We start from the raw sequence: 25567 nt of genomic DNA on the forward strand, positions 1-25567 counted from the left end.
GACATTTCACTTAGTATAATATCCTCCAGGTTCATCGTATTGTCTAAAATGAAAATACCTCATCCTTTCTTATGACTGTGTAATATTCCATTGTGTGTATATACCACATCTTCCCTATCCCTTCATCTATTGATGGACACTTATGTTTCTTTCATATCTTGGTTACTGTAAAATAATGCTATAATAAACATAGGGTTGCATATATCTTTTCTGATTGATGTTTTCATTTTCTTTGGGTAAATAACCCATTAGGGGAATTATTGAATCATAGGATATTTCTATTTTTAATTTTTTGAAGAAATCTCATACTGTTTTCCACAATGAGTGGAAATTAATTTCCACCAACAGTGTATTAGAGTTCCTTTTTATTCACATCCTCACTAACACTTGTTATTTCTTGTCTTTTGGATTTAGCCATTCTGATGGATGTAAGGTGATATCTCATCGCGGTTTTGATTTGCATTTCCCTGATGATGAGTGATGTTGAACATCTCTTCATGTGTCTGTTGGCCATCTGTATGTCTTCTTTGGAAAAATATCCAGGTCCTCTGCCCATTTTTTAATCAGATTATTTGGGGGTTGTTGAGTTGTAGAAATTCTTTATGTATTTTTGATATTAACCTCTTATCTGATATATCATTTGGAATTGTCTTCTTCCATTCAGTAGGTTGCCTTTTTGCTTTGTTGATGGTTTCCTTCACTGTGCAAGAACTTATTTTGACATAGTCCCTTTATTTTTTGGTTTTGTTTCCCATGCCAAAGGAGACATCTAGAAAATGTTGCTAAGGCCAATGTCAGTGACATTACTTCCTGTATTCTTCTAAAGCATTTTTATAACTTCAGGTCTCACATTTAGGTCTGTAAACCATTTTGAGTTTATTTTTGTGTATGGTGTGAGAAAGTGGTCCAGTTTCATTCTTTTATATGTAGCTGTCCAGTTTTCCCTAGGACCATTTATTGAAAAGACTATCTTTTCCCCATTGTATATTTTTTCCTCCTTTCTCATAGATTACTTGGCTATATAAGCATAGATTTATTGCTGGGCTGTCTATTCTGTTCTATGGGTTTATGTGTATCTGTTTTTGTGCCAGTGCTATTCTGTTTTGATTACTATATCTTTGTAGTATGTCTTGAAATCTGGGATTGTGATGCCTCCAGCTGATCTTCTTGCTCAAGATTGCTTTGGCTATTCAGGGTCTTTTGTGCTTGTATACAAACTTTTGCATTATTTATTTTAATTCTGTGAAAAATGCCATTAGTATTTTGACAGGGATTGTATTGAATCTGTAGTTTCTTTGGGGAGTATGGACATTTTAACGATATTCTTCCAGTACATGAGCATGGAGGATCTTTCCATTTGTGTCATCTTTAATTTCTTTCATCAGTGTTTTATAGTTTTCAGAGTATAGGTCTTTCACCTCCTTGATTAAGTTTATTTCTAGGTTTTTATTCTTTTTAGTGCAATTGTAAATGGAATTGTTTTCTTAATTTCTTTTTCTGCTTTTGCACTATTGGTATATAGGAATACTACTGATTTCTGGGTATTAATTTTGTATCCTACAACTTTACTGAATTCATTTATTCAAATAGTTTTTTGGTGGAGTCTTTTTTTTTCTATGTGTAGTATCATGTCATCTGCAAATAGTGACAGTTTAATTTATTCCTTAACCATTTGGATGCCTTTTTTGGTCTTATTTCTGTGGCTAGGACTGCCAGTACTATATTTTGAATAAAAGTTTGAAAGTGGATATCCTTGTTTTGTTCCTGATCTTAGAGAGAAAGTTCTAAGTTTTTCACTACTGAGTATATTAACTGTGGGGCTTTTTTATGTATGACCCTTATTATGTTGAAGTGTGTTACCTCTAAACCCACTTGTGAGTTTTTATGATGAATAGCTGTTAAATTTTGTCACATGATTTTTCTGTATCTATTGAAACGGTCATATGATTTTTATCCTTCATTTTATTTACGTGGTATAACATGTTGATTGATTTGCAAATATTGAACCATCTTTGCATCCCTAGAATAAATCCTATTTGTGGTAAATGATTTTTTAATGTATTTTTGAATATAGTTTGCTAATATTTTGAGTATTTTTTTGCATCTGTTGTTCATCAGGATATTGGCCTATAATTGTGTGTGTGTGTGTGTGTGTGTGTGTGTGGTATCTTTGTCTTGTTTTGGTATCAGGGTAAAGCTGGCCTCATAGAATGTATTCGGAAGCTTTTCTTCCACTTCTGTTTTTTGAATAGTGTGAGGAGAACAGTCATTAACTCATCTTTAAATGTTTGGTAGAATTCACCTTTGAATCCCTATAGTTCTGGACTTTTATTTTTTGGTAGTGTTTTAATTAATGATTCAGTTCTGTTGCTAGTGACCAGTCTCTTCCAATTATCTATTTCTTCTTGAATCAGTTTTGGAAGATTGTATATTTCTAGGAATTTATCCATTTCTTCTAAGTTGTCCAATTTGTTGCCATATAATTTTTCATGATATTCTCTTACAATCCTTTGTATTTCCATGGTGTCCATTGTTAATTCTTTTTCATTTCTGATTTCATTGTTTTCGGTCCTTTCTCTTTTTTTTCTTCATGATTCTGGCTAAGTGTTTATTAATTTTATCTTTTCAAAGGACCAGCTCTTTCATTTTTTCTATTGTGTTTTTTAATCTTTACTTTGTTTACTTCTGCTCTGATTTATAATTTCCTTCTTCTACTCACCTTGGGCTGTATTTGTTCTTTTTCTAGTTTCTTTAGGTATAAGGTTAGATTCTTGATAATCTTTTTTTGTTGTTAATAATTTGTTTTTAAGTAATCTCTACACTCAACATAGGGTGCAAACTCACAACCTCAAGATCAAGAGCCACTTGCTCTACTGAATGAGGCAGCCAGGTGCCCCAAGTTTAGATTCTTTATTTGAGTTTTTCCTTGTTTCTTGAGGTAGGTCTATATCACTATGTATTTGCCTCTTAGAACTGCTTTCATTATGTCCCAAAGATTTTGGACCATGGTGTTTTCATTTTCATTTCCTCTATGTATTTTTAAATTTCTTATTTGATTTCTTCACTGACCCATTGTCTGTTTAGTATCATGTTATTTAGCCTACACATGTTTGTGTTTTTTTCAGTTTTTTTTCTTGTGATTGATTTCTAGTTTCTTACCCTTGTGGTTAGAAAAGATGCACAGTATGATTTCAGTCTTAAATTCTTAAGAATGAATTCTTAAATTTATTGAGACTTATTTTGTGGCCTAATCTATTCTGGAAAATGTTCCATGTGCACTTTATTTTTTATTTTTATTTAAAAAAATTTTTAATGTTTATTTATTTTTGAGACAGAGACAGAGCATGAATGGGGGAGGGGCAGAGAGAGAAGGAGACACAGAATCGGAAGCAGGCTCCAGGCTCTGAGCCATCAGCCCAGAGCCTGACGCGGGGCTCGAACTCACGGACCGTGAGATCATGACCTGAGCCGGAGTCGGATGCTCAACCGACTGAGCCACCCAGGCACCCCTCCATGTGCACTTTAAAAGAAGGTGTATTCCATTGTTCTTGGATGGAATGTTCTGTATGTATCTGTTAGGTCCATCTGGTCTAATGTGTCATTCAAAGATACTGTTTTCTTATTGATTTTGCTGCCTGACTGATCTATGTACTGATGTAAGTAGGGTACCCCCTACTATTACTGTATTATCATAAATTTCTTTATGTCCATTAATATTTGCTTTATGTATTAGATGCTCCAGTGTTGGGTACATGGAGTATTACAATTGTTATATCCTCTTGTTGGATTGATCCCTTTATCCTCATATAATGCCCTTTTGTTGTCTCTTGTTAGAGTCTTGTCTTAAAGTTTGTTTTGTCTGGTGTAAGTATTTCTATCCCAGCTTTTTTTTTTTCCCCACTTCCATTTGTGTGGTAAATGTTTTTGTTTGTTTGATTTTTGTTTTTTTGGTTTTTTTTTATCCCTTCACTTTCATTCTATTTGTGTATTTAGGTCTGAGGTGAGTCTCTTATAGGCAGAATATAAATGGTTGGGGGTTTTGTTGTTGTTGTTTTGTTTTGTTTTACCCATTTCACCACCCTGTGTCTTTTAATTGGAGCATGTAGGCTATTTACATTTAAAGTAATTATTGATAGGTATGTACTTACTGCCATTTTGTTAATTGTTTTCTAGTTGTTTTTGTTGGTTCTACTTTGTTCTTTTCTTCTTCTCTTGCTCCCTTTCTTTGTAATTTCTTTTAATTTTTTTAAGTTTTATTTATTTATTTTTGAGAGAGAGACAGAGAGAGTGAGTGGGGGAGGGGCAGAGAGAGAGGGAGAGAGAGAGAATCCCAAGCAGGCTCCATGCTGCCAGCACGGAGCCCGATGTGGGGCTCGAACTCACACACCATGAGATCATGACCTGAGCCGAACGAAACCAAGAGTCGGACTCTTAACCAACTGAGCCACCCAGGTGCCCCTCTCTTTCTTGTAATTGATAAGTTTCTGTAGTGTTATATTTGGCTTTCTTTCTCTTTAATTTTTGTGTATTCTTTGATAGGTTTTGGGTTTTTGATTACCATGAAGTTCATATATAACATATTAACTATATAGCAGTCTGTATTAAGTTGATTATCACTTAAGTTCAAACAAATGTTAAAAAAAATGTTTTACTCCCTCCATGTTTTATGTATATGCTGTCATATTTTATATCATTTTATTCATAATTTTCTTACATCTAATTATGGCCACTTCTTTTTCACTTAAAGTCCCTTTAACATTTCCTATAAGGCTGGTTTAGTGGTATAAACTCCTTTAACTTTTGTGTGTCTGGGAAACTCTTTAGCTTTCCTTCAGTTGTCCATGATAACCTTGCTGGGTAGAGTATTCTTGGTTGTAGGTTTTTTCCTTTCAGTACTTTGAATATATCATGCTACTTCCTTGTGGACTGCAAAGTTTCTGCTGAAAAATCAGCTAATAATTTTATAGGGTTTCTCTTGTATATAATTTTTTGCTTCTCTCTTGCTGCTTTTAAAATTCTCTCTTAATAATTAAAATATTAAAGATTAAAGATAATGTGTTATGGTGTGGACTTCCTTGGCTTTATCTTGTTCAGAACTTTCTATGCTTCTTGAACCTGAATGTCTATTTTTTTTCTCATAGGTTAGGAAGGTTTTCAGCTATTATTTCTTCAAATAAGTTTTCTGCCCCTTTTTTTCTCTCTTCTCCTTCTGGGACTCCTATAGTGTCAAAGTTTATTTCCTTGATGTTGTCCAAAAGATCCTTTTACCTGTCCTCATTTTTTTCTTCCAAGATTTTATTTAAACTCAAGTTAATTAACTTATAGTGTTATATTGGTTTTAGGAGTAGAATTTAGTGAATCGTCACTTACATATAATACCCAGTGCTCATCACAAGTGCCCTCCTTAATGCCTTTCACCCATTTAGCCCGTCCCCCCATCCACCTTCCCTCCAGCAACACTGTTTGTTCTCTACAGTTAAGAGTCTCTTATGGTTTTCCTCCCTCTCTGTTTTTATCTTATTTTTCCTTCCCTGCTCCTATGTTCATCTATTTTGTTTCTTAAATTCCACATATGAATGAAATGGTATGTCTTTAACTAATTTCACTTGGCATAATATAGTCTAGTTCCATCCACATTGTTGCAAATGGCAAGATTTCATTCTTTTTGATGGCTAAGTAATATTCCATTGTATAAATATACCACTTTTTCTTTATCCATTCATCAGTTGATGGACATTTGGGTTCTGTCCATAATTGGGCTATTGTTGATAGTGCTGCTATAAACATTGGGGTGCATGTGCCCCTTTGAATCAGTATTTGTGCATTCTTTGGGTAAATACCTAGTAGTGCAATTGCTGGGTTATAATATAGCTCTATCTTTAACTTTCTGAGAAACCTCCACACTATTTTCCAGAGTGTCTGCACCAGTTTGCATCTCCAGGAGCATTGTAAGAGGGTTCCTCTTTCTTCACATCTTCACCAACATCTATTGTTTCCTGAGTGGTTAATTTTAGCCATTCTGACAGGTGTGAGGTGGTATCTCATTATGGATTTGATTTGTATTTGTATTATGAGTGATGTTGAATATTTTTTCTTGCATCTGTTAGCCATTTGTATGTATTCTTTGGAGAAATGTCTGTTCATGTCTTCTGCCCATCTCTTGACTGTATTATTTTTTGGGTGTTGAGTTTGATAAGTTCTTTATAGATTTTGGTTACTAGTCCTTTATCCAACATATCATTTGAAAATATCTTCTCCTATTCCATCAGGTGCCTCTTAGTTTTGTTGAATGTTTCCCTTGTTGTGCAGAAGCTTTTTATCTTGATAACATCCCAATAGTTCATTTTTGTTTTTGTTTCCCTTGCTTCTGGAGATATGTCTATAAAGAAGTTGCTATGGCTGAGGTCAAAGAGGTTGCCGCCTGTGTTCTCTTCTAGGATTTTTATGGCTTCCTATGTCACATTTAGGTCATTCATCCATTTTTTAATTTATTTTTGTGTATGGTGTAAGAAAGTGGTCCAGTTTCATTCTTCTGCATGTTTGTGTTCAGTTTTCCCAGTACCATTTGCTGAAGAGATTGTCTTTTTCCCATTGGATATTCTTTCCTGTTTTGTTGAATAGGAGTTGACTACACAGTTATAGGTCCATTTCTGGGTCCTCTATTCTGTTACATTGATCTATGTGTATGTTTTTGTGCTGGTACCATACTGTCTTGATGAGTACAGTTTTGCAATACAGCTTAAAGTCCAGAATTGTGATGCCTTCAGCTTTGTTTTGCTTTTTCAACATTACTTTGGCTATTCAGGGTCTTTTGTGGTTCAATTCAAATTTTATAATTGTTTGTTCTAGTTCTGTGAAGACTGCTGATGTTATTTTGATAGGCATTGGATTGAATGTGTAGATTGCTTTGGGTAGTATAGACATTATTTTTTAAAATTCTTTTCTCTTTTTGCTGTTAAGCTTAGGTGCTTTTCATTACCCTCTCTTCCAAATCCCACTGATATGTTCTTCTGCATCAGCTAATCTGTTGATTAAATTTTGTTTTAAAATTTTTAATGTTTATTTATTTTTAATAGAGAGAGAGAGGGAGCATGGACGGGGAGGGGCAGAGAGAGAGGGAGACACAGAACATGAAACAGGTTCTGGGCTCGCGGGGCTAGAACTCACAAGCCATGAGATCATGACCTGAGCTGAAGTCAGACACTTAACTGACTGAGCCACCCAGCTGCCCTAAATTTTGTTTTAAATTTCAGTTACTGTATTCTTCAACTCTGATTCGTTCTTTTTTTGTATTTTCTGATTTCTGCCAGTCTTTCCTCCAGCCCAGTAATCATCTTTACAATCATTACTTTATATTCTTTATCAGGCATATTGCTTATCTCCATTCCATTTAGTTCTTTTTCTGAGGTTTTGTCTTGTTCTTTCTTTTTGAACATATTCCCCTGTCTCTCCATGTTGCTTGACTTTCTCTTTTTGTTTCTATAGATTAGCAGAACAGCTGCTTCTCCTAAACTTGAAGGAATGGTCTTATGTATGGTCATCCCCTATATAGACTGTGTGCTTGGTGACTTTTGCTGGCTTTCTGGAGCTGTGGACGGTGTGGGCCAGGGGTCTTAGGGCTCTCTGTGCTGTAGGCACCTGGAAAGACAGCTGAAGTTGAAATGGGGGCAAGCTGAGGGTCCCAGGGCTCTATGAACAGAGGGCACCTTGATAGGATAGCTGAAGCTAAAGTGGGTTTAAACTGAGGTTTCCAGGATTCTTTGCACAGAAGATGCCCTGTAGCAGTAGCTGTAGCTAAGGTGGGGTATAGGCTTGATGATCCTCCATGAAGCCAAGGTGGGGTATAGGCTAGGGTATTCCATGCAGGGGGCAACCTGACAGGATAGCTGAAGCTAAAGTAGGCATGGTCCAGAGTGGTCCCTGGGCCAATATGCCCAGGCAGGAGAGCTGAAGCCAAGGGGGAGCAAGCTGGGGTGTCTTGGGTGCTCAGCACAGTGGATGCCTTGGCCGGGTGACTGGAGCCAAGGCTCACATGAGTGGGATTGTCTCTGAACAGAGAGTGCCCTGGTGGGGTGGCTGGAACAGGCACAGGTGGGGTAGGCACAGGTGGGGAATTTCCAGGGTGCTTCATGCAGGGAGCACCCTGGTGATGTAGCTAGATTTGAAGCAGATGGAAGTCAGAAGGTACTGGAACTCTCTGCATTGGAGGTATCCTGGAAAGCTGTCTGAAGCCCAACTGGTGTAGGCCTGGAGTGTTCCAGAGTGCTTTGCTTTGCACCTTGGTACAAAAGCTGTTGCTATAATGATTGCTAACCAGGGGTTTCCAGGCCTTGCGGCCACCTTGGTGGAATGAGTAGGCTGATGTGGGCTAGAAGCCCAGGGCTCACTGACAGGCAGGCTTATTAGGATGCCTGGGCTGTACCCTGGTCTGTGCTTTGAAGGTGGAGGGAGAGTGTAGACTATGTCTAGCAGTTCCTCTCACCTAGAGATGGTTCCAGAAGCTCTCTTGCTGTTTGGCAGAATTCTAGGGCTGGTTCTTTTATATGATAGCTATTCTTTTAAATTGCAGGTTTGTTTGTTTGTTTGTTTGTTTTGTGCCCATGGACAGATAGATCTGCTCCCAGTCCCTCAGTACCATCCCTCCCCACTACTGTTTGCAGCAGTGGAGGGGTCCTTTGCTACCATCTCTTGCTGTTCTCTTTTGCCATATTTTGTTGTGCAGAAGCTGTTCAGTTGGTCCTAGTTCTTCTTCAGGAGGAATTGCTCTATAAATAGGTATAATTTGTTGTGTTCCATGGAGGAAGTGAGTTCAGTGTCTGCCTACATCACCATCAGACTGGAATTCTAGATGGGTCTTGTAATTTTATCCATTCAGTCACTCTGTGTCTTTTGACTGGAGAATTTAGTCCATTTACATTTAAAGTAGAGCAACAGGTATGTACTTATTCCATTGTGTTAATTGTTTTATGGTTGTTTTGAAAATCCTTTATTCTTTTCTTGTTCTCTTCCTCGGTTACTTGATGATTTTCTTTAGTGGTATGCTTAAATTTCTTTCTCTTTCTCTTTTGTGTATCTACTATGTGTTTTTGCATTGTGATTACCATGAGGCTTACATAAAACAACTTATAACAGTATTTTAAGTTGATGATGACTAAGTTCAAACACATTCTAAAGCTCTACAGTTTTTTACTTCCCTCTGACTCCACAATTTGCTTTTGATGTCACATATTACATTTATCTTGTGTAGCCATTAATATTTTTTGTAGTTATGGTTATTTTTATTACTTTTGTCTTTTAACCTTCATACTAGTTTTATAAATTAACTCACCATTTTTACATTAGATTATTCTGAATTGTATAATATATTTACTTTTGCCAGTGAGATTTATACTTTCATATGTATTGCTCTCACTAATTAGCACCTTTTCCTTTCCTTTCAGCATTTCTTAGAAGGCATTTCTAGTAGTGATGAACTCTACAGCTTTTGCTTGTCTGGAAAACTATATCTCCTTCAATTCTGAAGGACAACTTTGCTTTATAGAGTACTCTTAGTTGACACTTCGTTTCAGCACTTTGAACATATTATCTTGCTCCTTTCTGGCCAGCTCCTTTCTGCTGAAGAATATACTCATAGTCTTATAGAGTTCCCTTGTATGACGAGTTGTTTTTCTCTCTTTGCTTTAAATACTCTCTCCTTGTTGGGGCGCCTGGGTGGCTCAGTCGGTTGAGCGCCGACTTTGGCTCAGGTCACGATCTCGCGGTCCGTGAGTTCGAGCCCCGCATCGGGCCCCTGTGCTGACAGCTCAGAGCCTGGAGCCTGTTTCAGATTCTGTGTCTCCCTCTCTCTGACCCTCCCCCATTCATGCTCTATCTCTCTCTGTCTCAAAAATAAATAAATGTCAAAAAAAAATTAAATATTCTCTCCTTGTCTTTAACACTTTAATTATGTGTCTTGGTGTGGATCTCTTTCGGTACATATGTTTTTGAACTTTCTGGGCTTCCTGGATCTTGCTGTCAGTTTCCTTTCCCAGGTTGGGGAAATGTTCAGCCATTATTTGTTCAAATAAATGTTCTGCCCCTTTTTCTCTCTTCTTCTGGGACCCTATAATGTGAATGTTGGTCTCTTTGATCTTGTCCCATAAGTTCTTTAAGCTTCTCATTCCTTTTCTTTTTGCTGCTCTGATTGGATGAGTTCCACTGCCCTGTCTTCAAGTCCACTGATTCTTTCTTTTGCTTTATCTAGTCTGCTATTGAACAATGTAGTGTGTTTTTTTTTAGTGCAGATATTGTATTTTTCAGTTCTGTGACTTCTGTTTGGTACTTTTTTATATTTTTTCTTTGTTGAAGTTCTTACTGTGTTCATCTATTCATCTCTCACGCATGGTGAGCATCTTTATGACAGTTACTTTGAACTTTTTATCAGGTACATTACTTACCTCTGTTTCATGGAGGCCTTTTTCTAAGGTTTTGTCTTAACCTTTTGTTTGGAAGGTATTCCTGTTTCTTCATTTTCTTTGACTCTGTGTTGGGTTTTTATCTATTATTTAAAATAACCACTTCTCCCATTCTTGAAGGGGTGACCTCATGTTACCTTACTATTGAAACCTATTGTTCAACCCTGCCCTAGCTCTTGATTGTCTGCCAAACCTTTGTGATTGTCTAAGCAGCCTACTATAGTCTTGGTGGCTTCCAGTAGGTGAGGGTGTACCAAGATCTCTCAGTGCCCTAAAGGAGAGTATCTCAGTCAGCACCTAGATTCAGGCTGATTGGAAGCCAGACACTCAGACAGCAGCTTTTAAAATATGCCATTATTCCTCTTTCAGGGGAAGACTGGACATTTCTGTGTGCTCCCTCTGTGCTGATCCTTGGGATAATAGCCAGTTAAGAACTGTTTCTTTGTTTGCCACCATTAACACAAGAACACAAGCCCTGTGAACACAAGTACCTCTGGCCACGAAAGCCAGGCTATCAAGGGATGTGGTATGGCCACAAATGCTGGAAACTCTGATGATATGGGGCAGGATAGAGGCAGGAAGATGATGACACCTGCCAGCCTCCCTGGTCTCCAGAGGGGATTGTAGTTTGCCCTTAGATGTGTTTTTAATGAGAAGTTTGCCCCTTAGGCCACAGTGATGAAGATAAGCTAATAGGCCTCTTTCACAGAAATACTGGAGGTGCATTTCAGACTGCTGTCTCTGTGTTGTGCCCTGGCGAGGAGGGAGCCGCTTAAGAACTGTTTCTCCATTTGTTGCAGTCCTATGAGACTCACAAATGTAAGTCCCCCAGGCCACCAGAGCCCAGTGTGATCAAGGGTTGCCCTTAGGCAGCAGCTGCAAAATCCACAGCACCAGATGTGTGAATGAATGCCTTTCCAGGAAATACTGGTGACACGGAAGGAGGCAGAAGGAGAGTGTGAAAATGGCTCCCACTGGCCTCTGTGGTCTTTAGAGTAGTTCAGTAGGCTGCTATGTGTATGTTAAGTTAGAAGCCTGTCCCTCCCTCAGGACAAATCTTTAAGATAAGCACACAGGTGTTTTTCACAGGAAGACTGGGCACTTTTCAGTTGGCTTCCTCTCCGCCAAGCTCTGGGGGTGGCCAGAGCAGTCTGCATGAGCCCTTTAAGAACTGTTTCTTGGGTGTGTGAAATGGGTGAAGCCGTCACAAGGCATAAACTTCCAAAAGTTTTGGGGATGTCATGTCCAACATGGTGACTATAGTTAATAGCACTGTGCTGTACATTTGAAAGTTGCTGAGAGTAGATCTTAAAACTCTTAGAATTTTCTCTATTCTCATGGACTTTTCATCTTTCAAATTAAAACTGTGAATAGACTACAGAAAACAAAAGTACTTCTCATTTTGCTATAGCCTCTGGGTCTCATGGTCACAAACACCATTGGCTGTCAAAGCTAGATGCTTTGGGGGCTCGTCTCTTAGGTACAGATTTTAAAAGTTGGGGTGCCAGATGTGGGGTCCAGACCCTTCACTCCTCAGGAAGAATCTCTGAGTTGTGAGTTCCCCCTGGGTGGCCGTGCTGGGCGTGGGGGGTGGTTAAGGTAAGATTGTGTCTCAGCCTCTCCTGTTTCCATGTGTGTTTTTTTTCTCATTTTCCCAATTCATAGGACTTATCTACTTGTGTTTCTTTTAGAGGACATTATTCTGTATGTAGCTGTAGATTCAGTGCATCTGTGGGAGGAGGTAAGTTCAGGACCCTCCGATGTCACGATCTTGAACAAGAACCCTCTTGTTTATGATCTTAGTACTACAATAATGGGTAAGAGTACAGACTCCAGGGTCCAGCTGCCAGGGTTACTGCCCTGCCTGTTCACTTCCTGGCTGGGGAACTTAGGTCTTTGTCGAATGGGGGTAAGGGTAGCAAATGGCTTGTAAGGTTGCTTGAGGACAGAGTGCTTAGGGCTGGGGGGCACCGGGTACTCAGCAAAATAATTTATCCTCTGTCTTCTCCATCTGGAGGGTCAACTTCTTGAGGGCAAGACTTTTTTTCTTGGCACCCCTGCCCCCTAGAATGAATGGATGGAGACTATGGCTAAATATTCCGTATTCATTGGCCTCAGCCCTCATCCCACTGGCCTTTTGCATTCCAGTCCGATCTCTGCTTTTTTCTGGGCCCCTCACAGCTTTCAATCCTGTCTTTCATGCACCTTTGAGTCTTTGTAGCCTTTCTGGTCAATGGCTATGTCGTCTGTCCCAGGGAACTCCCCAAGGCTGGTGAAACTGTGTATAATACACAGACTGGTGACAGGCTTTCTTGGGTGAAATTTAATCTTTCCAGTGAGCAGCACCATTTGTGTGTAATTGCCGAAGTTCTAGTGGGAGTATTAGGACACAGTAATTGCCAAATTTTGCACTATTCCAGGTGTGTACACATGAAGCATGGTAAATGTGACTATTTCACAAAAGCCACAAATGCTCTATGGTGTGTGTAGCAAGGCCCTGTGATGAGGCAGTTAGACTACCTGTGCAATGTGTGCAGCTTTGTTTTCAAAACACCATAGATCAGTGTAAGAGTGGAGGGACAGAGCACTGGACAGGAGAAGGTGGCATCTAATAGGGGAGATACCTGAGATTTGGGAAGGAGCCAACCTCATATACTTCTAATGTTTAAGGCTTAAGAAAGCTACCCTCAGGGGTGCCTCAGTAGCTCAGTCAGTTAAGCGTCTTTGGCTCAGGTCGTGATCTCTGTGAGTTTGAGCCCCCCACATCAGACTCTCTTCTGTCAGCGTGGACCCTGCTTCAGCTACTCTGCCCCTCCCCCACATTTTCTGTCTCAAAAAAAACATTAAAAACAACTTTAAAAAAAGCTACCTTCAGTTTGTGGGCTCAGTTAACCAGCTAAAATCTAGATGTGAGAGAACTCGCAATTAGAGACCAATTATTTGGTAGGCATTTTTATAAGTGTACCATATTGCTTATTTCTCATAATTACCACTAAGTGAGAGTTGGGATTTGAACCTGGGCCTGACTGACTTCTCCTGAAGCTGAGACCCTACCCACTGGATTTTCACTTTCCACTGTTAAGTAGGAGACCTCAGTGGCAAAGTAGGGCTGGATTTTGTGCCAGCTTGACAATAATCTGGACTGACTGGGAACAACCCAGTTGTTCATACCTCAAATGACCCAACTGGTCTAAGGGAAAGGCCGCCTCTAGCTTATCTATGCAACTGTATTTTTTCCCCTGCCATGCTGGTCAGCAGGTGCATGGCAGCTAGTGTTAGCATCTCTCCCGGTCGGTGGTGGGTGGTGATGTCAGTCTGTACGTGCTGATAGCGGGCGGCACACTTTTCTCGGGGGGAGGGGGATACAGTGCATCACATGTTCGATGACAGCCACACTATATACATTTCTTATTGAAACTCTGATAGAATACCTGATTCTAGATGAGAAAGTAGCCACCTTTCAGCTAGGCTTGCTATGTAGTGATATATACTTGACAGAAAACGGTGTCTAATTTCAGACCTCAATGTGAAAGGCAGAGCTCTAAAGAAAAGCACAAATATGTATGATTGGAAAATCGGACTTATCTGGGGAAGTACAAGTTAATGGAATAACGAGGTGATCTTTTAAACTTTAAGGTTAAGATACTTCCTACAAAGTAGTGGTTTTATTTTAGTCATCTGATGAAGCAAGACAAAGAAGAAACTGTTTTCTTCTCATAAATTAGATCAGCATTTCCCAGACTGATGCCCAAAGGAACAGTGTTTCATGAGATGTTAATGCCTTGAAATGTTATGAACTATACTCTGAGGAATGGTATATCCTCCTCTTAAAAAGGTGGCAGGGGTGAGGGACCGAAACTGTTTAAGTCTGTTCCTAAGTGGTCCGTGGGGGGAAACAGCTTGGGAAATGCTGAAATTTCTGATTTTAAGCTAGGTTTGGATAAATGTATCTGGGTAGTTCACTCGTGTGATCTCTTAGTTTTATATGCTAGGTACTCCGATGTCCAGGATAGTTTGTAACCAAACTGATAGGTCAATAATCTGAAGCTTCTCGTCTGCTGCTTTTTAAGAAGAGGTGTCCAAAGCAAAAGAGCCCTGGCTCCGATGATCGGCTGAGTGGTTAATACAGAGGAGAGTGAGCCTGCCTCTAATGGCTGCATCACAATAAACCAGGGAGCTGGAATGGATGCACTCAACCTCTTCTCAGGGCTGGCCTTCTAGGACTTCCTTGTTTGGAAACTAACTTGTACGGAAAGGCGAACTGCTTTTCCAACACAAAAGTGATGTGATCCAGAATGCCCCTCAACACAAAGGAACCAGAAATCAAGCCTCCCATTCTTAAATAACATTTATTATTGTTGTAAAGAAGTCTTTTTCATGAGAACAGCTCTCACATTTAAAGCTATATTGGTTACGGTTACAGAAGCACATTTCACTGAGTGCTCTATATGAAGTGTGCCCGACTACGGCTCTGAATTCAGCGATCTATTATTCACGATGTGTTGGCTGCCATTTAGCTATTTATCCAAACATGCCTTTTTAATTTTTTTTTTTTTTTTTTTTTAAAACATGTGCCTGCACAGGGTGGAAAAAGAAACGCCAAGGGCTTGCTAAAAAGGAGAAGCCTAAAAAAGATAAAATTCCCGCAGCAGTTCTGTTCAACTGCAGTCTGTGAGTGCGGGAATAGTGTCCACGTGGGGAAGCATGATGCCCAGTGGTTTCTCCGGGTTAACGGTGTGAAAGCCCTTGAGGTTTTCCCCGGCTGTCAGGAGGGAGTGGGAAATTCCATTTACTGAATCCAGTCGATGTTCAGGCACCGTGCTATGAATGCAAACATATCCGAGACTTCTTCTATCACTTTGGCCGTGGGCTTCCCAGCCCCGTGGCCTGCCTTGGTGTCCACGTGGATAAGCAGGGGGTTGCTCTGCTTCCGGCTACGGCCCACGATGTACTGAAGGGTGGCAATGAACTTCAGGGAGTGGAGTGGGACCACGCGGTCATCGTGGTCGGCGGTGAGGAGCAGCATGGACGGGTACTGGATGTCGTCTGCCTCCGGTAACTTCACGTTATGCAACGGAGAATATCTGAAAGACAAAGGCAGTTTCGTGAGGCCAGATATCTAAAGCAAAGTTGTTTGTTCGCTAGGCTCATCAAGGAGGACTGGTGGGCCCAGTGAGCGAGGCAGCGTAGCAGCTTAACTTCTCCAGCGACGGCTGCAGCTAGCTGGCACACGGGGGACCGCCACAGACCCTGCCTGCACCGTCAGCTGGGCCCTAGCGAGCTGTGCTGTTGGAAACCGGGCAGCGGTGTCACGTATTTGCTTGCGCTTTGGAAGACTGTGTAAAAAGCAAAAAACTCACGGGGCTGTTGAAATGACCGTAACTATATATGCACACTTACGGTCTTGAATGATTCCCATACTCTTTAGACTTACTTTTTCGTGACTACAAAGCGGACTGACTTTAAACCACTGATTGTGGACGTCATAGGTGCAAGCCTTTCTTTTGTTGGAAAACTTGAAATTCAAAGTTACAGCTTTTTGCCCCTTTTAATATCTATGAAACTTTTATTCCAGGCTCAGCTTGGCAGTCTTGGGAAGAACACGGGTCCCCTCTGGGCCTCTTGCCGGCTCTCACAGGCCAGCAGGAAGAAACGGCCTTTGGCCGATGCTGATGGAGTTAGCGGAGGAGCAGAAAGGAGGCGCCTTCTGAAGCACAGCCTTCCTGGTAAGCTAACAAAAGGGTTTTAAGAATAAAAGTGTAGCCAAATTAAACAGTAATTGATAGTAGTTAGGTGAGCAAGATGTCTTATTTTTTCTTCACATCTGACTCAATATGGACATCATGTCTTGCAGAGCGTTCGGTATTAATGAATACCATCAACTATTTTAGTAGAGTTTTATTTGGAGGGTGAATAGTCAAAAATAGTAAAATTTCTGCTCACTTAACCATATCAAGACTGAAAAGTTCTGGAGGTAAGCCTCCCAACAGAAAAGAGGGGGGTGGCAATGGATCGGTTTTCTGGTTCATTTAAGAGTGCTCTTGGATCAACCCCAGATAAGGGTTAGTTCTCGGGGAAAAAGGTTTGGAAAACTCTGCCTACTCAGAATACCAACCCCTACCTGTGAGATTCACACACATGCCACACTTATACATCAAAGATTCTGAGAAGTTCTGTAGAAAATTTATTGAAGCTATTCCCAAACTTGGAAATTCAGCTCCTTCATTGGGGAGACCCCCTTTAGTCTCCGGACGGTGCTTCATGGGACACGCTGCAGGGTTTGAGCAGCTCCCGGTGAGGCCCCCTCTGGCTCAGCTTGTGGTGTAGGGCTGAGCTCTCTGCTCATTTGGGAACAGGAGGTATGAGGAAACTACTGCCCTGCGAGGGCCAGTTTGGAAAATTAAAGTCTAAAGTAGGAACATCCCAGACATCTTGAGAGAAAAAAATACTTAGAACCTTCTTTCCCCCCAAATTAATTTTAGAAGTATTAAGTTCCATTGAATATTTTGTTGCCTTTGATAAACAATTCAGTCAGTATTTTCAACTGAGTTTAGATGGGACTTCTCTCCCTACGTGCGTATTTTCTTTAATTTGAACTAGAGCCTCTTTAAATATTCAGCTTTTACTGGTATTTGCCAATGAGGTTATCTGTGTGTTTAAAAGTATTTAACGAAAAAACTTTAGTCATTTTAGCTGAATCTCTAAGTGAGGAGCTAGCCACAAAAAGCACTGAAAGAAAAAGTTTTTGGAGAAATTATTGTACTGAAATTTAAAGTTGACTGAGAAGGTTGGGACAGGGGACACAGAGCTCTTCCACCATCCTAAGGGCAATTCCTAACTGCTGCTGCTAACGGTCTCCAAACCCCTAAATGTGGGAAGTGAAAAGAATGTAGCTTGCAGTCTCGAAGAGTCTAAACACCTGCCATTTTCTCACTGTTCTTGCCAAAGTGGTTGAAGGCGAGGAATGAAGCTGTGCAATACTTTCATAATGTGATTTGTAGTTTCAAATATACATGGTTACACTGAGAGAACAAAATAAGTTTAATGTACTTGCATACATCTCTATTTCCTTCTTAAAAAATTCCATATATAGATGTAAAGTATGATGACACCTTTTTCTATTATTTTGTGATTGCTAGGATAACAAATTACCATAAGTTTGGCAGCTTTTAAAACAACACAGATATCTTTTTTTTTTTTTTTTCCTTAAGAGAAAGAATCCCGAGCAGGAAGCCTGCTCAGTGCAGAGCCTGATTCATGGGGCTGGATCCCATGACCTTGGGATTATGACCTGAGCTGGATGCTCAACTGACTGAGCCACCCAGGTGCCCCACATAGATTCTCACAGTTCTTTCGGTCAGATGTCTGGGCCCAACTGGCTTCTCTGCTCTGGGTCTCAGCTGAAATCCAGGTGTCGGCTGGCTGGGCTCTTATCAGGAAATTCTGGGAAGTAAATCTACTTCCAGACTCATTCAGTTCCCATGTGGTTACAGGACTGAGGTTTCCATTTCTTTGATGACTGAATGATGGCTGGGGACTGTTCTCAGGTCCCACAGGCCCTTCCCCCATTTTCAAAGCCAGCAATGGCAGATCTAGCCCTCATGATTCCAATCTGACCTCCCTTTCTGCTGCATTCCCTGACTCCAGCCAGAGAAAGTGCTCTGCCTTTAAGGGTTAGTCACTAGACTGGGCCCACTTCAGTAATCCAGGATTATCTCCTTATTTTAAGGTGAGCTGACTGGTGACCTTAATTTAATCTACAAAGTCCCTTCACAGCAGCACCCAGATTAGTGTCTGATTAAAGAAACCAGGGGACAGGAATCTGGGGTGGGGTGGGGCTTATAAGTCTGCCTATCACATCTTTGTAGTTTGTTGTTGTTAAAGATCAAAACAAGGAAGACACATAGGTATTCCCATCACTTTCCCTACTTTTGCAGTAAGTTATATGCAAATATGAGAAACTGTAGAGGACAAAGAGTCAAACACTTATCTTTTTGACTCTGTTCAGTAGTACAATATCACACGGTTAGTAACACACACACACACACACATATATACACATATACGTATACATATATCCGTATATATACATATATGTATATATATCAATATGAATTCAAACCTTACTTGATAAGCCATTCGAAGTGTTGTTTGCTGTCTGAGCACCCATAATCGGTGGTCCAGGCATGACCAATGGTATATTTATGGAACTTCAGCATGTCCATTACTCCAACTTGGGCAATAACACAACCGAAGAGGTCAGGACGCTGATTTGCACAAGCAGCTGAAAACCAAGATAGAAAAGGGAGGCAGTCTATCATTAAACATCTAAATAAACAAAACCAAAATAACACTTTAAATACTTTCAGAACCATGGTTATCCTTTTTCCTAGAGCACAGGAAGAAACCATCCTAAATCCCCTGCCTAATGGCCATAAGCTTTTCTCCCTCTTTTCACTATATCTGAGGCGTAGGGTATTCTCACCAGGGATAGAGCTTTACTCCCCAAAGTGAATCTCAATAGGGGAGTGTTATTTGGAAAAACTCAAGGACTTCCTGGAAAATCTGTGTCTCCTGCTCCCTTTCCTTTTTTTTTTTTTTTGTTTCCACGAAAAAAACTTGTTCAGAATCTATGACATAATAAGAAATATATATTTAGTCCCTGTCCCCAGTTCCTAGCACAGAACTCCTAAAACTCTTGGGATTTCCTGAGTGATAGGGGTAAGAAATAACTGGCCCCTTTCAACCATACCTGAGTTTATGCTAAAGAGGTGACTCTTGGTGGCTCCCTAGATGGCTACATGGTGGGGACTGGTGGCCGGAAGAGCCAACCATGTGATTGGAGAGGTGGATCTTTAATCCCCACCCCTGACCTCTGGGGAGGGAGGGGCTGAAAATTGAATAACAGCTAATGATTTAATCTATCATGCCTGCACAATAGAACCTCTGTAAAACCCCTTAACAGTGGAGTTCAAAGAGCTTCCAGGTTGGCGAACACACTGAAATACTGGATGGGTGGCATTCCCGGAGAGGGCATGGAAGTTCTGTGAGCATTCCTGGAGAGGGCATGGAAGTTCTGTGAGCACCCCTCTACCCCATCCCCTACTCTATGCATAGAGTTCCATCTTACTGTTCCTCAGGTCTATGAACTGTTCTGGCAGATTCTCAAACCTGAGGAGGCAGGTATGGAACCCCAACCGATAGCCAGTCAGTCAGAAATACAAGAGGCTTGGACTTGGGTGTCTGAAGTGGGGGCAGTTTTGTGAGTCGGAGTTCTTGCCTTGTGGAGTCTGTGCTGACTGTGGGCAGTATCAGAACCGAACTGAGCTGTAAGACATCCAGTGGGTGTCTGGAGAGTTGGAGAATTGGTTGATGTTGGGGGAAAACCCCACACACGTGGTGTGGGAAGTGTCATGAGTAGAAACTGTTCATACAGCCCAAGGCAGGGCCTGAAACCCAGAACGGGCTCTAATTAATCAACTAAACGGTACACATTCTTGTACTGTTTTAAAATATTCTTCTTTGTATACTTAAGTTATATAAATGTATTTCTTTGTTTTAATAATTCAACAAGTGTTTATTGAACATCCTGCTGTGTGCCGGCACTGGAGATATACCAGTAAATGTTTTAGTGAGAAAGATAAGTGAACAAGCAATTCCAGTATGGGCAAGTCTGGGTGCTATGGAAGTGGGGGGTAGGGGTACCCAACCCGGTGTAAGGCAGATAGGGAGGCTTTGCAGGGGAGTCACATCAAAGCTGGCATGACGAAGAGTTAGTCAAGAAAATCTGGGCTTTTCCTGCCTCTGGCAAAAAACCTAGTTCGCACCCTAATTCTGATTTCAGTCCTCATTCATAATGCCAGATCCTGAGTCCTACCCTGGGGGACCCTGATTCTCTCACTCAGATGTGAGAGGGGCTTTTCATAAGCCCCTTTTTAATAAGCATTCAACACATTGACAAAGGGAAATCCAATTCTGCCAGAATCAGATGGTATTTTCAATATCCCTTCTCATTAAATCTTAGATTTGCCCTTAATGCTTCTCTTTTACACCTTCACATACAATCCACGTGCAAATTCAGTTCACTCAAATTCAGGACACACCCAGAATCTGCTCCCTTCTTGCTACCTCCATCGCCACACTCCAGGGCCACGCCACCACTGGGCCTCACTGGGATGGAGGCCTCCTCCCTGGCCGCCTGCCTTTCTGCCCTCACCTCCCCTTCCGTCTGCCCTGATTGATCCCATCACAAAATAAGTCAAATTATGACACTCCCCCAAAGGCTTCTTATTTCACAGAGTAAACTGGGTCCTCTACACTGGCTACGGGGTCCTGCCTGCTTTTGCCTCCTGCCGTCTCTCACCTCTCCTGACACTCTCCCTCGCTCACCATGCCCAGCAACAGACGTGGGCCTCTGTACTGTCACCAGAATGCTCTGTGCTCTTGCTGGCCTCAGGGCCTTTGGTGTGTTGTCTGCCTCCTCCACTAGAACAAAAGCTCCGTGGGGTCAGAGGTGGTGTCTGAACTGTATCAATGCCCTGTCTAAATTTGAACAAATTATTTTGGACGTATGTATTTTACCTCCATGGGAAAATTTTTTCACAAGACTGTATTCTATTTTTATAAGACTACCCCTCTTTACAAGAGGGGTAAAGAGTAAAAACAGGTAGGTATTCAGGTTTTGCAATGACTCAGTACATTTCAAGGATAAGGAAACTGAGTGAATGTGCTGTCCTTCCTGAACCCTCTTCCAAAAGTAAGTCCAGCCTACATTTGTACAACGGCCCGTCATATCCTAATGACATTGGGTGTAGGACCCTAGCAAGCAAAGCCCATAAATGTTCGTTACCAAGTGAAATTTAACTACCAAAAATTAGGACAAGCCACTTTAAGGCAGTGCACTTACAGGTGAAAGGAGACTCTAAAACCATAGTGTTGGGGTGCAACCCCAGCATCACACACTTTCCAGCTGTGTGACCCTAGGCAAGCTACTCAACCTTCAGTGCTCCTGAGTCATCAGGAAAACGGGACTAACCCAATCCCAGTCAGTTCCTGTCTCTTGGGCTGTGTGAGTGTCAAATGAGAATATGCATGAGAAGAGCTCAGCCCTGGGCCCAGCACAGGTGCTCAGCAAGTGAGAACTAACAGTATGAACTCGCTCATTACTGTTACGCTGTGCATCCATCTGTACGCTACCTCATTTTCTCCATCTCTCCTCTCGCTGCACCCACAGCACAGGTGTTCAACAAATGTTTCATGATGATCATGCAAGTTCTGAGTAGCACAACCATAGGGGTTGTCAGGCTCAGTCCCGTGATGGCTGAACTCTATAAACCTGTGGATCCGTGTGGGGACAGGGTCCTACCCAGTGTGCAGCTCAGAAGAGCTCAGGGCAGACAGGTGGGACAGCTTTTCAGGCTATCATGAATCAAGTCTATGTAAGATGGGTTCAGCAGTATCTTTTTTTTTAATGTTTATTTACGTTTCAGAGAGAGGGAGAGAGACAGAGTGTGAGTTGGGGAGGGGCAGAGAGAGAGATACACATAAAGTCTGAAGCAGGCTCCGAGCTGTCAGCACAGAGCCTGATGTGGGGCTCAAACCCATGAACTATGAGATCATGACCTGAGCTGAAGTCGAACGCTTAACCGACGGAGCCACCCAGGGGACCCTCAGCTGGGTCTTCATGTGTCATTTATCAGGTACCTACTCCAATACAAATGGGTTTTGTTATCTTTGGACCACTGCTCCCATCCATGAGCCAAGTAAATCAAGAGCTGTCTACAGTGTATCTGAAAACCCCCAGAGTGTTAACTAGTAAGTACAATAAAATCCAGTTCTCACCCACTAAGAGGCCTCCATTTGAACCTCCATTAATAGTCAGCCTCTTGGGAGATGTGTAACCTTCCTTGATGAGATATTCTGCAGCATGCTGAAAGTCATCAAAGCAGTTCTGTTTGTTTGCCAAGATACCACCTGCAATGTGCCAAAGTGGAAGACTGGTTAAGAAACAAAACATTAAAAAAAGACAATTTTAACCTAAATGGAATTCAAATGATAGGGCAGAGTTTCAACTATTGATCACTTAAACACAATGGGCTGACACCACATTAAGAATATGCATCATGGAAATCCATCAATACCACAATCACCAAGCCATACGGTGGATTTGTATTTTTCTAAATACAACGGCAGTGCCCCAAAGAGAAGAGATGATCTGTTATGTCAGAGAACCATGAGGACCAAAGTATGAAAGCATGTAATCAGAACGAATCTAGGTTTTTGGAGAAGCTGAACTTAACCTCGAGCTGTGCTCAACCCTTTCTGAGCTCCACCTAGTGAACAACGATGGGGCTGTGTGTGCCTCCCCCACCCAGGGACGACGGCAGTGCTCTGCACAGGTGTGCTTCTCAGCCCTCTCCCCTTTGCAGGAGACTGAAATCCTAACGATGAGAAAGAAGTTCTTCGGTTTTGCTCTTAATTAAGGAATGTAAGCAGGAATTAGGTGGGAAGGTAGTGCTGCAGAGAGCAGCCTATTACAGTTCCTCAGTTCTTGAATGAAGATCTCGGACATCTCCCCAGAGAATCCGGATTTCCTCATCTAGAAGTCATCCAATGTATACAACCATGCAAATTATGTAAAGAGAGGAACATTTGTAAGGTCTTGGAATATCTAAAAGTGAAGGCCAAAAGTCAAAGATGTACCCTCAAAAGAACAGATGTCTGAAATAACTGCCTATGAAATGAACAAGAAGCAGGCATAGCTCTAATTAGATATCTGAGATTAACCACTTCTACAGAAATTCAATTAAAGATGAAGCAGTGCTACGAAGAAATTTTTTCATATCAAAACAAATGTTATTAAAATTTTAATCAGAAATTATCAGTGAATTAGAACAGCTAGGATTACTTAGTTTCCAGAAATAATATCATTTTGGGTATATGACTATATTTTCTAAAGAGCACTAAATTTTAAACTCCATACATAAACAGAACGGAATTTAGATATATCAATGTTCAGTATACTGGGGTCTAACTGGAAAAGTACATTTCTGGTCCTATGCCTAAATCTGGAGAAGTTTATGAATCAGTTTAAACACGGCACAGATTGTCTACTGTTAGCCTCCCTCAAGCTCCAAACTCCACCCAGGGCTTTTGGACAATAAGTTGGTTCTAATTAATACAGAGATGAGAAAGAGCCCTGTGCCTATCATACATAGCATGGTAGACACCTGATGACCAGAGGGGTTTTATGGGGAAGAATCTGGGTTCTCCAGGAGAGGGCCACAGGACCAGGAGTCCACATAGGGGTGTATGTGAGTTAAAACAAACGTTGTCATTAGTAAATCAGGTGTTTCAGGTGATCCAGACTTAGCATACGGATTTGGGATACGAGTCAAATATATGGTATGTAGAGATTTTCTTATTTGATCAATCATCTCTTAATATCACAGTATGATTTTAATGTAATTAAACTCTTAATATCAGGTCAGGGTCAAAATTACACAATGACCATTGATAAAGTCTTTGGGGATGACACCTAATGATGGCAGGCAGGTCAGGAGCCCATTTGTTAATGAGAAATACTCTTGCTAAGATGCTCAAATAACTTATCTGATGTCAGCCCTTGGGGTGCTTGGTGAATGTTCAGTCAGACCTGGCCTTTCCTACATCTTGACATGTAACAGGTACTTCTGAAAAATCTCTTTACAGATCCTCATCATTGCGGACTGGATTTGATGCAGAGAAGGCCTGAAATTTGGGAACAAGTAGATATACACAGATCTGCTGTTCCTACTGTGGGAAAAGACCCCTTTAACCTGGGGCTGCTGACCAAGCACTGGTGGCCACCTTTGTCCTAGCAGGCTTTCTCATAAATGATGGTCAAGGGTCAAGAGACGGGAGAAACCTGGGGCTGTGAGGGTGAACGTGTGTTCCTGCATCCTCCTCCAGCTATTGGTTAGTCTATGAATTCCAGATACACAAAAGGCTGGGAGAAAGGATGTACCCCATATATAAAGAAAAGGAAGTGTTAGGCCTTTAAAAAATTATTACAGTCTGGAGAATGAAGTTTCATATAGAAGCAGTATTCTCAGCCAACTGGAATACACGTTTCAGGAGCCCAGAGACCAGAGCCTAAATCATTAAAACCAGAATAGACAAAGGACGGAGCTCCTGGGTCTAAAACCTGCCCATCATGGAGTCACAGCAGCAAGGCCAGGAGGATGCTACTTCTCAGCAATCATGGGAAAATCAGAGAAAACAAGGAAAGAAATGCCCAGGAAGCTCTATTTTAGATTGTTCTTTTTCTTTTAAGAGAAAATGACCTATTTGAGAGAGCCAAATAATGCCACACAACCAACCTGGTATTTACTAAAAAGAGACAGAATAAATACCAAAAAGTGCCCTGCAGATTCACTTTTGACAGTGATAGATAAAAATGTACCTAGTGCATTGCTAAAAAACAAAACAAAAATGAAAACAAAACAAAAAACCACCAATTCTGATTATGGTCTAAAAGGAATGTTTCTGAAAAATACATACTTCATTAGATTAAAATAAACAGATTACAAAGGGAAACAAAATGTGAAAACATGGACTTGTTTTTAGAGGGGCAGTGGTGCCTGCAACATGTTTGAAAATACCTTATTTTTCACTTGTCTAGCCAAACACTTTTCTGCTCCTGACCCCGTCAGCTCATTCAGACGTAGCTTTTGCTATGCCATGTCTGTGTTTCTGTAGAGAAAATACTTCACCTTTATGCCACGTCTCTCCGTATTCGCCGCCTCCTCTGATGTTGGCCACTGCAAGGACACCGCCCATGTGTCTCACAAAGATGAGCCTGGACACACTGAGAAACGGAACAAACAGTTAACCTTCTGTTAACTGCCTGGTAAGGACCATGTTGTCTCCCTCCATCAAAAAGAAAATGTATCCCTGAAGACATTCCACATGTAAAATACTGAAAGAGGAGATTCATATTTTTGTATTATTTGATTAAAGTGAAAAATATAAAAGTTCTGATTAATGTTTAACTGCAAAGTTCATACATTTTCATGAACATTCGGTTTATCTCATTTTTCTATACTGGTAAATATTTTACTATACGAAGTGGG

The 25567-nt window shown here is 41.0% G+C and overlaps 1 protein-coding gene and 1 long non-coding RNA gene across 4 annotated transcripts in view; one reads left to right on the forward strand and one right to left on the reverse strand.

Annotated features, from left to right (window-relative positions):
- The window catches only part of LOC109499811, a 72500-nt gene that overhangs the window by 12988 nt on the left and 33945 nt on the right, over positions 1 to 25567 (forward strand). For all 3 annotated transcript variants that reach the window (XR_002157322.3, XR_006598129.1, XR_006598128.1), the window contains exon 2: positions 16030 to 16180. This is a non-coding gene — a long non-coding RNA (uncharacterized LOC109499811). The remainder of the gene's footprint in view (positions 1 to 16029; positions 16181 to 25567) is intronic.
- Positions 14785 to 25567, reverse strand: part of PREP (prolyl endopeptidase) — a 119871-nt gene continuing 109088 nt past the window's right edge. Inside the window, exons 12-15 of the mRNA XM_011282523.3 lie at positions 25208 to 25302; positions 22296 to 22427; positions 18582 to 18738; positions 14785 to 15538 (exon numbers count right to left, since the gene is read on the reverse strand). Coding sequence (XP_011280825.1) covers positions 15244 to 15538; positions 18582 to 18738; positions 22296 to 22427; positions 25208 to 25302 — 679 coding nt within the window. The 3' untranslated portion in view covers positions 14785 to 15243. The remainder of the gene's footprint in view (positions 15539 to 18581; positions 18739 to 22295; positions 22428 to 25207; positions 25303 to 25567) is intronic.

Source organism: Felis catus, chromosome B2 (genome assembly GCF_018350175.1).
Source record: "Felis catus isolate Fca126 chromosome B2, F.catus_Fca126_mat1.0, whole genome shotgun sequence".
In the NCBI taxonomy this organism is placed as follows: Eukaryota; Metazoa; Chordata; class Mammalia; order Carnivora; family Felidae; genus Felis; species Felis catus.